Source organism: Mytilus galloprovincialis, chromosome 6, assembly GCF_965363235.1.
Source record: "Mytilus galloprovincialis chromosome 6, xbMytGall1.hap1.1, whole genome shotgun sequence".
Lineage (NCBI taxonomy): Eukaryota > Metazoa > Mollusca > Bivalvia > Mytilida > Mytilidae > Mytilus > Mytilus galloprovincialis.
The window spans coordinates 25,564,817-25,581,875 of NC_134843.1; the positions used below are offsets into that span (position 1 = coordinate 25,564,817).

A 17,059-nucleotide genomic window follows, 5' to 3' on the forward strand; every position below is an offset into this window, starting at 1 on the left:
TATTATGAAAATGACGATACTCATGTTTGGCCCATGGTTCATCGCCCATTACAAATACGTTAATCATCTAACACGTATGTAAGATATACATTTTGTAAGCTTTCGATAGTCCATAATCATGAAGTACAAATAAAATCAATACTAGAGAAAACTCAACAACAAAATAAGTTGAAATGGTAAAAAATGAGGAAAATTTGAATTATATTATATAAGAAGTGGAAGGTGAGTTTTTTTAAACAGATAATCGACATATTCGTCAATGTGTAACATCTCTCCGAACTTAAAGGAGATTCGAGAGTTAAAAAAAAAATCAGCAAAAAATTGAAACATTTTTTTATAACAAATTTTATTTATTACACTATAAGTTGTTTCTTTATGATAGGGTAAAAAAATCAACAAAAGAAACCAATTAGCTTTGGCCCCAGATGACTTTTGGAATGTTTATATCATTGAAAAAGATCTAAATTATCTTCCTTTGGTGACGAAATGCATTTTTGCATTAAAATTGAAATAACTTTTTTAACTCATCGGTGACCTTATTTTTTTATTATGGTTTTTTTTCTCAAATAAACTGTACTAAAACTAAACTATTATAAAATTTAAGCGATTTCTGTTATTTTAAATAGTTTTCGATATTATTTATTTTTCTGAAAAAAGTACCTTAACAAAAATGCATGCTTCTTCCGAGGCAGATTTTCAGCTAAAATGAACGGTCTTATTTTATTTTTCCATTAAGTATAGGATAAAGTTTATGTATAGAAAAAAAATAGCGAAATCCTATATATTTAGAAAAAAAATATTTATACCCGCAAGCCTTCTTAACACTGAAAGACATCTAGAGGTCAAAACACGGTCTTTTAACAACTAATTAAGTGTCTTTGAAAGTATTAAATAAATAAAACGGAAACTATCAATAATTGGGCTTTATGCCTATGTAACAAACACTTATTGATAATTTGATTCTGGTACAATGGTTTTGCGCATGATTTGTTGATTTTGACACATGTGTTCACTTGTTATTGTCCGTACCAGGAGATGTCTATTAGGTTGATCGGCAAATTTTCCCATGAATGAAGATACAAAACAAAACGGAAATATAAATTATAAAAATTGCTGCACAATTGAGTTTAAACAGAAACAATACAAATATGTTTCCTCTCACACTTGGGAAAAAATATAGAGTTCTTCGACCATTTTTGTTAAGGAGTATTATAAATAGCACGTACTATCGAGCAGTATGTTTCAAATTTTTATTATTTTTGTGTGGATATTTTTGTTGAATGATTGTAAAGCAATCAGGAATGATACAGAAGACAATGCCATTGCCGACCTCGAAAAAAAAGTTGAAGATTTACAAAACAAATTGAAAAATTTAAGTATATCACTCATTTTACTACTCTATGTTTGTTTGGTTTGAGCTTGTTATTTAGGACTTCCGTATGTCCAAACCTTTAACTCTTAGTGTACACAACTGTCATACTAGTGAGATGTTTCGCTAGCTACCAAACCAGGTTTAATGCTCCATTTTCTACATAACAAAATGCCTGTACCAAGTGAGGAATATGACAGTTCTTATCTACAATTTGATGTGTTTCAGCTTTTGATTTTGTTCTTTACTTAGGGACTTTCCGTAACCAGTAGAGAATGCTTTCGATTATTTTTGACGTATAATGATACTGTAAATCCTCTGAGTGGTTAGGTATGCTAGTATAACTTCGTCCGTTCGTTTTCCGTAACAATCGTTTGAAATTACTCTGTTTTAGAATAAAGCATGATAAGATATTTGTATGGGGATTGATTGTATGTAAGATGAATTATAAGTTTATAATAAGTTGAACTGTGCAACAGATTATTATATCATCTATACAGTAACTTCCTGTTTGTTGATTCATTTGTTTTATCATATTCATAGAATATTGGATTTTTATTTCTTGACTAGAAGGGAAATAATAACTTTTTATACATCAACGAAGAGACGTTGATTATTCAAATCTGTTTTTGATAAATTTATATTTATACTATAAAGGTATAATAGTATACCTTTGTTCAAATACCGTTATTATAGTTTTTAACCTTTGTTCTTCTGCCGACTTTTAAAAATTGTTTTAAACTGAAAAGAAAGTGATTTGGGTTACACAAAAAAATTGAAAACAACACGTTGAGGGAGATGAAACCTTAGTTTCTTAATAATTTCAAAATTTATAAACGGACAATTTTAGTAAAGTTTGTTAAATCATGTCAGTACCGTAGTACAAACTACTGAGCTGATGATAACCTCGGGGACTAATAGTCCACCAGCAGAGGTATCGACCCAGTGATGTAAAAAATTGAAAACAATACGTTTAATAATTTCTTAATGTCCGAAGCGCTTTTCTGGATTTACCTTAATCAGGAACGCTCAAAGCCAAACATTTCAAATCTGAAGATGTATAAGTACCGAGACCGTTGAAGAGCTATATTTAAAAAATACCTAAAATAAATAGCCAAATTCATTTAAAGCCAACTTTGCCTTACACGACCTTGTGTTCATGCCTATTTCATGTAGTCTTGTAAGTATATGTATATACATATATATTTAGGTCATTCAAGATTTTTTTTTATTTTCTGAACAATGTGGTTTGTTTTCTCAACAGGCGATCACCTCGCAAAAGACCAAAATGTGCTTTACGTGACATTATCTGAGAGCATGAAAGATGTCAGCAATGAGGTGACTGTTATTTTTGACAAACCAAAGATCAACCCGGGAAATCATTATAATCCAAATGATGGAATATACATAACACCTTTCTCTGGACAAGTCATGGTTTTCTGGACAATTGGCACCAACGAGACCGCAAGAACGGAACTCATGGTTGAAGATAGAGTTGTTGCTACTTTGATGACTGCTGCAAGTTCTGTAACAACCAACAATGGATATAGCAATTCCAAAACTGTGAAAGAATCCTCATCATCGACCGTGGCTGTTACCGATATTCAAAGGGGAAACCACATATTTCTGAGAACTGCATCACATGATAGTCACATTCTCAAATCTGTTTCATCCTTATTGATAAGACGTACGCTTTAAGTACAGGAAATGGTTAAACATTTTGCATTTCAGTTTAAGCAATTATTATTAACAATTGTGTCTTAAATCAATTTCATCCTCAAACCATTAAGCAATTTTTTTAGTGGAATTTTAATCAAATGTTCTTTTTGGTTGCTTTTCTTTTCACGCTTACTGAAGCCGTATTATCGTAGTATTTAGTTCAAAATTGAGTTTGTATTTGAGATATTCTGTATAAATAAGTATTCAGATGTCAACATTGATTGAATGATATAATAGAGCTAAAGGGGAGACAATGACGTCGCCAAAGTATAACGTTTTTTTCTTACAACGTGAACCAGTGATATATAAGGAAACGCTACATTTTCAACTGATTTCAATCATTAGCTGTAGAACGAGTACATGAACCCTTTTTTAAAAGGACATTGGGTTTAATTATATATAAAGATTACTTTTATCATTTTGATGAACAAGTTACTGATGAATTCTTTATTTAGATAAATAAACCAACAAAATGATTCTTTCTATTATTATGAAAATATAAAATGTTCTATTTCTAATATTTTGCTCAAAAGATATTCCAACTGCATTTATAAAATCAAGGATGTAATATCCGAGAAACCGAAAGGTTTAGGAAATGTTTTAAGTTTTGACCTTATTTATCACTAAAAGAGAATATGAAGGTATATAAAATAACAATAATTTTGATAGCCTGAATAAAAAATAGCTTATGTGTAAATTTTCGTCTTTAACTAATGTGTTATACATGTTATAACCTAGAATATTTTTCAAATATTTCAGTTAACTTTGCGTTGTCTCTTATTCTTAATTAAATTTATTATCTGTATCACATCGTTTGTTTTATTATTGGTAATCTACCTAAATGTTGACTTACAATCAGCAGTTACTTTAAATATACTACATGACAAGTACAAGATAAAGAATGAATTGTTTTGCAGTTAAGGATGTTCGCCTGTTCTGTTTTTGGAATGTTTGTCAGGTTTTCGGTATCCTCTGGTTTTATCCATTTGAATGCCTTAAAAAAATTGCCCATTTACCCACTTTTTCCTTTTATAAATCTTTTTCATGTATAATTATAAACCTTCTGTAAAAGTCTTATGAAATCCTTGATATTTTTTAATAGTTTTTGAGCACTTAAACTTGTCCATGATAAAGCTATGAAAAATCAAGAGAGAACATTTTCCCAGCAAAATTTCAATGGTTTATATCTCGAACACGAGCACATTGACCTATACATGGTTAATTTTTATAACAAAAGGTAGTGCCGTATTTTGTATGATTGATATAATACTTTAAGATGTTTAAAAATATATTCTGTAAACGGCGATAATCAAGTTTGACCCATGTCCCATCGCCCATTACAGCTACGCTGTGCGTAAAGTATGCATTGTATAAATTCTCGCTTGTTAAACATTAGTTAAAATGGTATAAAAATGAAGCACAATCCAATTGAATAAGAGAAGAATTGGTAGTAGATCTGATTTTTTTATAAGCGATAATCGAACTGGTCGTCAGTGAGTAACATCCATCCTCGCTTTTACACCCAAAGTTTTTAGCAGAACAAATTGTTAAGAGCATGTGTAAGTTTTCAATAAACTAACGGAAACTATCAAAAATTGGACGATATTACATAAGTAATACTAGAGGCTCTAAAGAGCCTGTGTCGCTCACCTTGGTCTATGTGAATATTAAACAATGGACACAGATGGATTCATGACAAAATTGTGTTTTGGTGATGGTGATGTGTTTGTAGATCTTACTTTACTAAACATGCTTGCTGCTTACAATTATCTCTATCTATAACAGTACTTTCTGTGGAAAATGTTATTGAAAATCTTCAAATTTTAAGAAAATTCTTAAAAATTGACTATGAAGGGCAATAACTCCTTAGGGGGTCAATTGACTATTTTGGTCATAGTGACTTATTTTTAGTTCTTACTTTGCTGTACATTATTGCTGTTTACACTTTGTCTCTATCTATAATAATATTCAAGATAATAACAAAAAAACAGCAAAATTTCCTCAAAATTACCAATTCAGGGGCATCAACCTAACAACCGATTATCCGATTCATCTGAAAATTCCAAGGCAGATAGATCGTGACCTGATCAACAATTTTACTTCCTGTCAGATTTGCTCTTAATGCTTTGGTTTTTGAGTTATAAGCCAAAAACTGCATTTTATCCCCATGTTCTATTTTTAGCCATGGCGGCCATCTTTGTTTGTTGGCCGAGTTACCGGACACATTTTCTTAACTGGATACCCCAATGATTTTTCTTAAAGATAACTAAGATTTACGAAAAATGGTTAAAAATTGACTATAAAGGGCAACAACTCCTAAAGTGGTCAACTGACCGTTTTGGTCATGTTGACTTATTTGTAGATCTTACTTTGCTGAACATTATTGCTGTTTACAGTTTATCTCTATCTATAATAATATTAAAGATAATAACCAAAAACAGCAAAATTTCCTTAAAATTACCATTTCAGGGGCAGCAACCCACCAACGGAATGTCCGATTCATCTGAAAATTTCAGGGCAGATAGATCTTGACCTGATGAACAATTTTACCACTTGTCAGATTTGCTCTAAATGCTTTGGTTTTTTGAGTTATAAGCCAAAAACTGCATTTTACCCCTATGTTCTATTTTTAGCCATAGCGGCCATCTTGGTTGGTTGGCCGGGTCACCGGACACTTTTTTTAAACTAGATACCCCAATGATGATTGTGGCCAAGTTTGATTAAATTTGGCTCAGTAGTTTCAGAGGAGAAGATTTTTCTAAAAGATTACTAAGATTTACGAAAAATTGTTAAAAATTGACTATAAAGGACAGTAACTCCTTAGGGGGTCAATTGACCATTTCCGTCATAATGACTTATTTGTAAATCTTACGTTGCTGAACATTATTGCTGTTTACAGTTTATCTCTATTTATAATAATATTCAAGATAACCAAAAACAGCAAAATTTCCTTAAAATTACCGATTCAGGGGCAGCAACCCAACAACGGGTTGACCGATTCATCTCAAAATTTCAGGGCAGATAGATCTTGACCTGATAAACAATTTTACCACTGTCAGATTTGCTCTAAATGCTTTGGTTTTTGAGTTATAAGCCAAAAACTGCATTTTACCCCTATGTTCTATTTTTAGCCATAGCGGCCATCTTGGTAGGTTGGCCGGGTCAATGGACACATTTTTTAAACTAGAAACCCCAATGATGATTATGGCCAAGTTTGGTCAAATTTAGCCCAGTAGTTTCAGAGGAGAAGATTTTTCTAAAAGATTACTAAGATTTACGAAAAATGGTTAAAAATTGACTATAAAGGGCAATAACTCCTAAAGTGGTCAACTGACCGTTTTGGTCATTTGACTTATTTGTAGATCTTACTTTGCTGAACATTATTGCTGTTTACAGTTTATCTCTATCTATAATAATATTAAAGATAATAACCAAAAACAGCAAAATTTCCTTAAAATTACCATTTCAGGGGCAGCAACCCAACAACGGAATGTCCGATTCATCTGAAAATTTCAGGGCAGATAGATCTTGACCTGATGAACAATTTTACCACTGTCAGATTTGCTCTAAATGCTTTGGTTTTTGAGTTATAAGCCAAAAACTGCATTTTACCCCTATGTTCTATTTTTAGCCATAGCGGCCATCTTGGTTGGTTGGCCGGGTCACCGGACACATTTTTTAAACTAGATACCCCAATGATGATTGTGGCCAAGTTTGATTAAATTTGGCCCAGTAGTTTCAGAGGAGAAGATTTTTGTAAAAGTTTACGCAGGACGACGACGACGGACGACGACGGACGACGACGACAATGACAGACGCCGGACGCCAAGTGATGATAAAAGCTCACTTGGCCTTTAGGCCAGGTGAGCTAAAAAACTGTCATTCATCATTTGAATCTGGTTCAAGTGTTTTGCACACTTATTGTTCATAATGATAACTGTTTTCACTTGTTAGTGTATGTAGCACATGATGTCTATTAGGTAATCTGCCAAATTTCCCACGAATAAAGATACAAAACAAAACGGAAATATAAAGTTTGAAATTGTTGCACAATTGAACGTAAACGGAAACATTATAAATAATATGTTTCCCGTTTCTCTTGAGAAACAACAAACTTAAAAATATAGAGTTCTTCGACCAATTTTGTTGAGGCGTATTATAACTGGCACGTACTATCGAGCAGTATGTTTCAAGTTTTCATTATTTTTGTGTGGATTTTTTTGTTGAATGATTGTATAGCAATTGGGAATAATACAGAAGAAAGTGCCATTGCCGACCTTGTAAAAACAGTTGAAGATTTAGAAAACAAATTGAAAAATTTAAGTAAGTATATCACTCGTTTTACTACTCTATGTTTGTTTGGTTTGAGCTTGTTATTTAGTACTTCCGTATGTCCAAACCTTTAACTACGACTGTCATACAATGGAGATGTTTTGCAAGCTATAAAACCAGGTTTAATCCTCCATTTTCTACATTATAAAAGGCCTGTACCAAGTGAGGAATATGACAGTTCTTATCTACAATTTGATGTGTTTCAGCTTTGATTTTGTTCTTTACTAAGGGATTGTTCGTGAACAGTATAGAATGCTACCAATTATTTTTGACGTATAATTATACTCCTCTGAGTGGTTAGGTATGCTGATATAACGTCGTCCGTTCGTTTTCCGTAACAATCGTTGGAAATTACTCTGTTTTAGAATAAAGCATGATAAGATATTTGTATGGGGATTGATTGTATGTAAGTTGAATAATAAATGTATAATAAGTTGAACTGGGCAACTGATTATATCAGCTATACAGTTACTTCCAGTTTGTTGATACAAAGTTATCAAAAGTACCAGGATTATAATTTAGTACGCCAGACGCGCGTTTCGTCTACATAAGACTCATCAGAGACGCTCATTTCAAAATAGTAATAAAGCCAAACAAGTACAAAGTTGAAGAGCATTGAGGACATAATTATATTTTTTATTGTTTTTTTTTTTAATATTCGATTTTTCGCTATATTTCTTGGCTTTTAGGGGAAGACAAAAACTTCTTATACATCAACAAAGAGACATTGATTATTACAACCTTTTTTACAAACTTTATTCATACCTAAAGACAACAGAAGTATATATACCGTCATTTAAATACTGTTATTGTGATTTTAAACCATTGTTCTTCAATCAACACTTTAAGAAAAGTTTCCATCATTGCAAAAGATAGAAATAGTTAAGAAAGTGATTTGGGTATATCTTACACGACCTCGTGTTCACCTTTGTCGTTAAATATATATAGGTCATTCAAGAAATTTGTTATTTACTGAACAAAGTGGTTTGTTTTCTCAACAGGCGATCACCTCACAAAAGACAAAGATGTGCTTTACGTTACATTATCTGAGAGCATGAAAGATGTGAGCAATGAAGTGACTGTTATTTTCGACCGACCTCAAATCAACCCTGGAAATCATTATAATCAGAATGATGGAATATACATTGCACCTTTCTCAGGAAGAATAATGGCTTTCTGGACAATTGGCACCAACGAGACCGCGAGAACAGAACTCATGGTTGAAGATAGAGTTGTTGGTACTTTGATGACTGCTGCAAGTTCTGTCACAACCAACAATCGATACGGCAGTTCCAATACAGTGAGAGAATCGTCATCATCGACCGTCGCTGTTACTGACGTTCAAAAGGGAAACCACATATTTCTGAGAACTGCATCACATGATAATCACATTCTCAAAACTGTTTCATCCTTACTGATAAGACGTACGCTTTAAGTACAAGAAATTGGTCAAACATTCTGCATTTCTGTTGAAGTCATTTATATTTTTTATTTTGCCCTCAAATACATTTCATTCTCAAACTCTTTTAAGGTGGTATGGGTGTCTTCCTCCATCTTGGATTGTAAAAAACAGAGAATCAAAGGTCCAGATTTTCCATCAAGTTAGCAAAATTTGATGCAGGAATGCAGATGTTTAATGTACATTTTCATTTAAAAGTACCAATTTATATGAATATAACTTCTAAATATTGATATTTTTGCAAATGTTAATTATTTTTGGTTGTTTTTATTTTTTTTTTAAATTTGCATTTTAAGGGAAGGTAACTCTAAAAAAGTGCATTTTCTGAAGGATTCTGTATGGAATTTTCCTATTTTGTATTTTAGCCGGAAAAAACGTACGGTGACCCTATCTTTTCTTTTGATATTCTCAAAGCAGTGTCTGAAAGCTATTTTTCCTGAAGTATTTAACAATTCTATCATTTTGTTTAGTTTCTAATCACAAAATGGTATTTTTTCCTGTATAATCCATACAAAATGTGTCATTTTGTCCCGTCCTGTAGCTTGAGAAAATGCGCGGTGACCTATTATTTTTATTATATTTTTCAACATGTATCAATAGATACAACGTTTTGGCAAAGTATGAACAAATTCTATCATTTTTATTTTAGACTCCCATACCACCTTAATTAGTTTTTAAGTGTGTAATTTGCTTTGGTTGTAAGCATGCTTGGTAAATAAAAACAGAAGGAAAGGAAGTTTTTAAAGAAAAAACCTTTGGTAGAATGATACATTCTAATGAAAATATTATGATCTAGAATATTCATAACATATTTGAGAACGTTTAATATTTTCACTTTTTTTTATGCTACAATAATTTTGTTTTTTACGATAGCCAACTTTTTTGTAATCTGTTACAATAAAAACAAGACTTCGAAGAAAACATCTAATTAATCTTATGCAACTCCTACCGATAATTCATAAAAAGGAACTTCGTGTGATGTTATCGTTGTTCTTCCATGGAAAATGATTTGCCAAGAAAAACCTAAAAGGAATGATAGCAAACAAACAAAACATATCTGACCATTGTGTAGAAAAAAAAAACTTGTTTGGCAGAAGAAATCAATATAGAAAAATGAAGTGGAAGGACACACGGTGTTCATACAAACTTTGCCGTATGAACTTTGCTCATTGTTGAAGGCCGTACGGTGACCTATCGTTGTGAATTTCTATTTCACTTGGTATCTTGTGGATAATTGTCTCATTGGCAACCATACCATATCTTCTTTTTTATATCCAAATCACCTACACAACGAATATATTATATAATTTGATTTAAAATTGAAACAAAATTGAAATCCTAATAAAAAAGAAGTATTACGTAACAGTTAAAGCACCTTAAGGTCATTATCAAATGTAGGTAAGTAGGAGATACAGTTGGAGACAAATTTATGAAATTAATAACTTGAGTCAACATTATTAATTTAGTGTTAGTATGAATGTTGCACTTTTTTGTATTTTTATATTTCTCTGATGTATTCGGTCATGAATAAATAGAAAAATACATGTAGTTCATATTTATATTTGTATGACATTTCCTTTACTCTGAACCTGTGAATAAACTATCATAGATTAAACTAGGATTAATTTTGTATTTACGCCATATGCATGTTTTGTCTACCAAAAACTTATCGGTGACGCTCGAATCAAAAGTTTAATAGGTCAAATATAGGACGAAGTTGAAGAGCATTTAGGACCAAAATTTTTAAAAGTTTTGTCTAATACAGCTAAGGTAATCCATTTCTGGGGTAGAAAAAAACCTTAGTATTACGAAAATTCATAATTTGGTAAACAGTGATATATATATTTATATTTGTTCTGAAATGCGGGTATTTCATTTGAACTGTGAAAACAGTTTATATGAGCAACGACTTAATTGACTCATCCTTCTGTTAGTTTGAAATGAATATGTTGCATAGATTAAAGATTATCAAGACCTTAAAAGTTTAGGTGATACGCAATATATGATTCATATATATTATCAATATAAAAGTATTGATATTACTTTTCAAATCATTTTAAAGCAAAATAGGAATGTTCACCCTTTACAGCAGAAGAACAAAATGACATTGTTTCAAAGGAAAACTTATAACGGACTGCGTCTGCACATTAAATTAAAGATATATTTTATCGAGATTATTCATAAATGTGAATTATATTTCATTTGCATTAAACTTGAAAATACAGGACATTTTTTTCAGATTTGAATAACAGGCATATTTCTTACAAATCATGAAGGTTCAATGGTACATTTATTTAAACAAATAAAGGGAAGAAACAGAATATAGTTATTTACTTTTCTGTATGAAATCACAGTCCATCAATAACTTCAAGAACAATATAATTTAAAATAAAAAAAGGTAAACATAAACTGTTCATTTTTTAGTTCACATCGCCAAAGTTTGGAGGTATTACAAGAATGTCTGAAAAAAGTTGAGTACCCTACTATTACAATTTTATTCTCTGAACTTTTAGTTTCTGAGTAGATCGATAAACTATATTATACTGCAATAGAAGTTTGTAGATCAATGGAGATACCGCAGTATAGTTATGACAAAATTCGTAAAACAAAGAAATCTAGCTCTTGTTATACGTGTAGTCGGAAAGAGAAATAGATAACTGCACTTGCCTCTTAATCATTTTTATATATATATATATATTTCATTATTTTCATCAAAAATAGACATATATCATTAGATGATTTTCTCGACTGTAGGTTAACTTTGTTAAATGTTCCAATTTTATGGCAGAGGTCAAAATCGGCAAATATTATACATGCATCCTCTTTTCAATCTACTGATATGTTTACAGCGAGTCGCATAAACTAACACAATTGGTATTCATTTATTAGACAATAATTTTAATCATTCAACAACATACATATATTTTGGCACATTAAAATATATTAAACCAATAGATAACAAATAATAAACTAATTGATAAGCATTTTTAAAACGAATGTTGGAATCAGTAAACTGAATGTATATGTTAAAAGCATCTTGCAAATAATTGTCATACATTTTTTCCTATCCATGTATTAAGTTTAAAAGTTCAATAAGAAGCAGAAACAAGATCCTTGTGATACATCAAGATTTTCATTTAAATGCATTAGATATGAATGAATTTAAAAAAGAATGTGTTCATAGTATACAGATGCCCATATACGCTCTATTATTTTCTATGTGCAGTTCTAGTGGACCGTCAAATTAGGGTCAAAACTTTTACTTTGCATTAATATTAGAAACATTGCATAGGGAACATATGTACTAAGTGTCAATTTTATTTGACTTCAACTTTATCAAAAACTACCTTAACCAAAACTATACGAACAAACAGACGGACTGATGTACTATCACATTGAATGAACGGACGGATGCAGCCAAAAACAAAATGTTCCTAGGAAAGGAAATAAAAAATATTTATGGCATGTTGATAGATTATGGTTGACCATAAATGTTCAACGATCACGGTTTAAAACAGAATTTTTGTCGATTGTACGTGCTGCTTATTTTGTAAAATCTGAACTTTGAAAAGTATCTATTGTATAAAGAAATGTCTAATTGGCTCTTCCATGGAACGATACATGTATAAGCTGACTATTGACTACGGATGTACACTTTGACACATGAGGTGAACAAACTTTTTGTTTCCTTAGTCTCTTAATGGTCATAGGATTTGAAATATCTGAGTTTGATAATGAAATTTTTCTACTTTTTTGTTTACATTCACATTGATTCATATCGATTGTATACTTTAAGTTGGGTGACACTGTATTAGTAATGTATTAGATATGACAGATATAAATTTAATATATATATATATCAACGTCAACGTTCATTCATCAATCATAAATGTGTTACTCAGGGTATCAATTTCGATGCTTATTTAAAAAAAAATGTTTACCTGCTTTTTAAGCAGGTTATTTTGTTTAAATGAAATATTAAAAGAATATAAAAGTTATCGATTACAATAGAAAATATTCCGCCATCAATTAATCTAAAATGAATAACGTAATTTCCTATGATTTTACGATAGGTTAAATGAATTTTCCTGTGAAAATTGGTATAACTATATCATGAGTCATTCATGACGTAACGGAAAACCAAGTAAGGAATGCGATATCAATTATTAGGCACAATCATTGTCATGGTATATTTAACATCATATTTTTTTTTAAATTATTGTATTTAAAGACTTTTCTGTGTGAACTTTTTCACCATTACGATCAATTGGTCAATTATATAAACAAAATTATAAACAAAACAAAAATAAACAAAAAATGTATAGTTATATAGACCAGCTACATAATCCTTTTCCAAAAAAAAGTTCTGTCCTACGATCAGGACTAGGCCGAAGTCCAGCAACCAAGAAATATGATTACAGCCTAAATATAATTTTTTAAAATGATGAAAAAAACACAAGAAGCGTGGCTTTTTTTCCTCTGAATTGTTTACACACTAGAACTTTTTTTGTAAATGCAAGTCTATCTTTACTAGGCCTAACAGCAATTACATTTAAATCAAATTTTAAGATGAAACAGAAATATTTGTTGGGTTTTTTGTTTTAGAAAATGACTGTACATACTAAGTCCGGAATATAGCAGTTGTTTCCACTTGTTCTGTTGATTGATATTGTTTTGTGTGGCAGTTTTATTTTGAATTTCCTTTATAAAAGCCTTTGAGTTTGGTATTTTTGATATACCCACCAATAAGTCAGTATTTAAAGTGATTCATATTGATTGTATACGTTACGTCCCTAAAGTATGATACTGATATGATTTTTAAAACGCCATTCGTTTAATAAAATTGAGAATGGACATGGGGAATGTGCCAAAGAGACAACAACCCAACCATAGAGCAGACAACAGCAGAAGGTCACCAACAGGTCTTCAATGCAACGAGAAATTCTCGCACCCGGAGGCGTCATTCAGCTGGCCCCTAAACAAATATACTGGTTCAGTGATAATGAACACCATACTAAGTTAACATTTATATATTTGAAGCTATCGCCTTTTTTTCTCTTTTGAGTGTATAAGATGCAGTTATTTCAAAACACGTGATATGAACACTGTAATTAGTATATGATTTATTGAAATGACAGTTTCCGAAAAATACCGCTCTCCCAAAATGCAGTGCTTTGCTTCCCATGTTTTTACTGCTGGTCGTTTTTGATGAACAGAGGCGAAATATATGATAAGTCGAAAATTAACTGACAACATCATGAAGAAAAACAAAAACGACCAAAAGATACACAACAGTACCAAAACGACTGAAAACGAAATTACATAAGTTTAAAGATCAACGTCAATTCACTATGGACATGTTTGAGGCCGTTTACGATATTTAGATACCAGAATAGAAGTCTGATCAGTAAGTTGACATAAAGCTACAGTTTGCTTGAGGAGCACATTTATTTCAATGTTATCGTGGTTTTATGTTTCCCTCGTGTTTCCCTCGGTTTAAGTTTGTAACCCGGATATGATTTCTCTCAATTTATGACTCTTGAACACCAGTATACTACGGTTGCCTTTTGTTTATGCTAGCAGTTTGAATATTGAAAAATCTTAAAATATTTCTTTAACGTGGACATATTCACATTAACCGAGTTTAATTAACTCATATATTTAGAATATATCAGTGACGCAATGCATAGCAAAGTAGTTCTACTTATTTGCTTGCTGTTGCTATATTCACAATACTCTCTTTTAAAAAAAGTAAAATGACAGATGACAATTCTTAGTTCTTCCCTGGAATTTTTTTTTTTTTTTTGTCTTAGATTCAGTTTTGATAATCAACAGCACTATAATTGACATCAGTATAACAACAGTCATCACAATTTTATTGTATTTCTCCACATATGACCACAGTACGTCATAGCAACCCTGTGAAATATTTGAAAACGCTATCAAGTATTTGCAATGTTTGTAGCTATGGGAGTTTTTCGTAATTTCTACTGATTTGTGGATATTATTACAAAACAATTAAAAGATCCATTCGTAATCGTTTAGCGTCGTTTTGTTCATAAAAGTTATATAGGTGTTTTGGGGAAAATACAGTATCATAAACGTGTATGTCTAGATCAAAACACAATTGGTCAATTAACCATTTAACATTTGTTAAACAATGTACAATAGAATGGCTTTTTCTTCCTCATGTTTAGAAATTATAATGATTAGGTGTCCATTTCTTTGTCTTTATGTTTCTAAATGGCAGGGTCAAAATATAAATCTTAAAGAAAAGAGTGAAAAAACCATAGTTAAAACATCATTGTCCTATGTTTTATACAATTAATATCTTGATTCCTCTCACGGATTTGGCTATACTATTTGGACCTTTTGGATTATAGCTCTTCGTCTTTTATATAAGCTTTGGATTTCAAATATTTTGGCCACGATCATCACTGAAGAGACATGTATTGTCAAAATGCGCATCTGGTGCAAGAAAATTGGTACCGTTAATTTTATTGACATGTTTAATTATTTTTGGGGGGTATCAGTGTTTATGATGAAGGTATATTTAAGAAGCAACAAATCAATATATTCTTTTTTTCGTATTTTACCTCTCTTATTTAACCTGGACGTTATACTAACGTAATTGTAGTCAAAAGTCTCACTTCGAAGTTTGTATTATTTTTTGGCAATTTCTAATTCTCATTTTCAACAAAAAGATACCTAAACGTATACGGTGCAGGAAATGCTTACCCTTCCGGAGCACCTGATTTCACTCCCCCTTTTTAGTAGAGTTCGTGTTGTGTCTTATTTCTTATTTATAACAGTTGATGTAGATGTCCTTTGGTTTTGTAAGTCTTTGTTTACTCCCTAGTTTGGATTGTTATTGTCTTATCATTTGAAGTTATTAACTACTTTTGGAAGACTTACAGTTTTGGAATTGGAATCTGCTAGCTGTGGAGAAATAGCACAACTCAGAGCATTGAGGTCTGGACTCCCAGTTGGAATACTCTTACAACAGGCTAATGAAGCTTTTAATTCTTGCGATACTGTAGACACTGGTTTCTTATCCCAGCTAGTACAAACATTGAAATCCTCACTATTGTCAACTCCACAGCAAGAAAACTAAAAGAGATAAATTGTGTTCAATATTTTTCTTTAAAAATCTCTCCCATAATATGAAATGTATAAAACATTTATATATTTTGATTTCAAATTATAGCATATGACTGTAAGATAATATTTCCATTTTTAAAAGTAAATATCGTTGGCTCTGAAAGGATAATATTAAGTATTTCTAAAATAATTGATGGAATCAAATGAACAGGTAATCATATTAAATCATAGCACTCAGGATAAACACATTCTATAATTTATTTAAATCTCGGTCTCTAAATATGATATAGATGTCCAACATTTTATCTGTGCTAAGAATATTCTAATGATGTACAACATAATATAAAGCGATCTATGTCTGCTTGACTAAGTTGTCCTTACATTGTTCATTAGCTTAAGTTATCAATGTCTATTAGTTGCATATAAACATAAAACTCATCAGGTGTAATACCACCATTGATTTCCTCCTATTAGTTTTTGTAAAAAGTCTTGGCACTTTTAAAAAACTGGAGCTGAATTTATCATTGTTTCAAACAAAGAAATGTATGAGTGGAGTTTTATCCGGTCCAGTACTATAGACAAAACTTCACATAAAAATTCATTCCATATCAGAAATATTACAATCACTTGATTTTTAGTAATCACATATTCCCTCTTGAATACCTGTGTTCTAGCTGAAGTAACCATGGTATTTCAAGTTTCAAAAATATTCTATAGAAACATTGAATAAAAAATAATGGGGCTTTGAAACGAGAAATAATGTTCCTATGCCCAAGAATGTTTTGACTGCAATGAAATGTAGGATTAATTTCCTACAACTGTCAAATTCAAGGGACTATTTTTTCCCACACTTTTTCGTATGCAACTGAATATGACGTACTATGAATTGGTGGTATAATATCATCATTTATAGTAAGATAAAAAAAAGTTTTGTATATTCTTAATTTATAAATATGACCATTTCAATGAAAATTCATGTTGACACAGATATTCTCACTACTGGGCTGACGATACCCTCGGGGAGAAAACTCTATCAGCAGGTCAGAAACTCTTCTTTGAAAATTAGTATTGTTGTCGGA

The 17,059-nt window shown here is 31.2% G+C and overlaps 1 protein-coding gene and 1 long non-coding RNA gene across 2 annotated transcripts; both read left to right on the top strand.

The window, feature by feature from the left end:
• Positions 1-1,036: 1,036 nt before the first annotated feature.
• LOC143079241 (uncharacterized) lies at positions 1,037-3,893 on the top strand. The gene is made up of 2 exons (XR_012979364.1): positions 1,037-1,376; positions 2,634-3,893. It is a non-coding gene; the product is annotated as an uncharacterized LOC143079241 (long non-coding RNA).
• Positions 3,894-7,193: 3,300 nt separating this feature from the next.
• LOC143079240 (uncharacterized) lies at positions 7,194-10,494 on the top strand. Its single transcript, XM_076254477.1, has 2 exons — positions 7,194-7,411; positions 8,422-10,494. Exons 1-2 carry the CDS (start codon positions 7,273-7,275, stop codon positions 8,853-8,855), a joined length of 573 nt encoding a protein of 190 aa, XP_076110592.1. The 5' UTR covers positions 7,194-7,272; the 3' UTR covers positions 8,856-10,494.
• Positions 10,495-17,059: the final 6,565 nt, after the last annotated feature.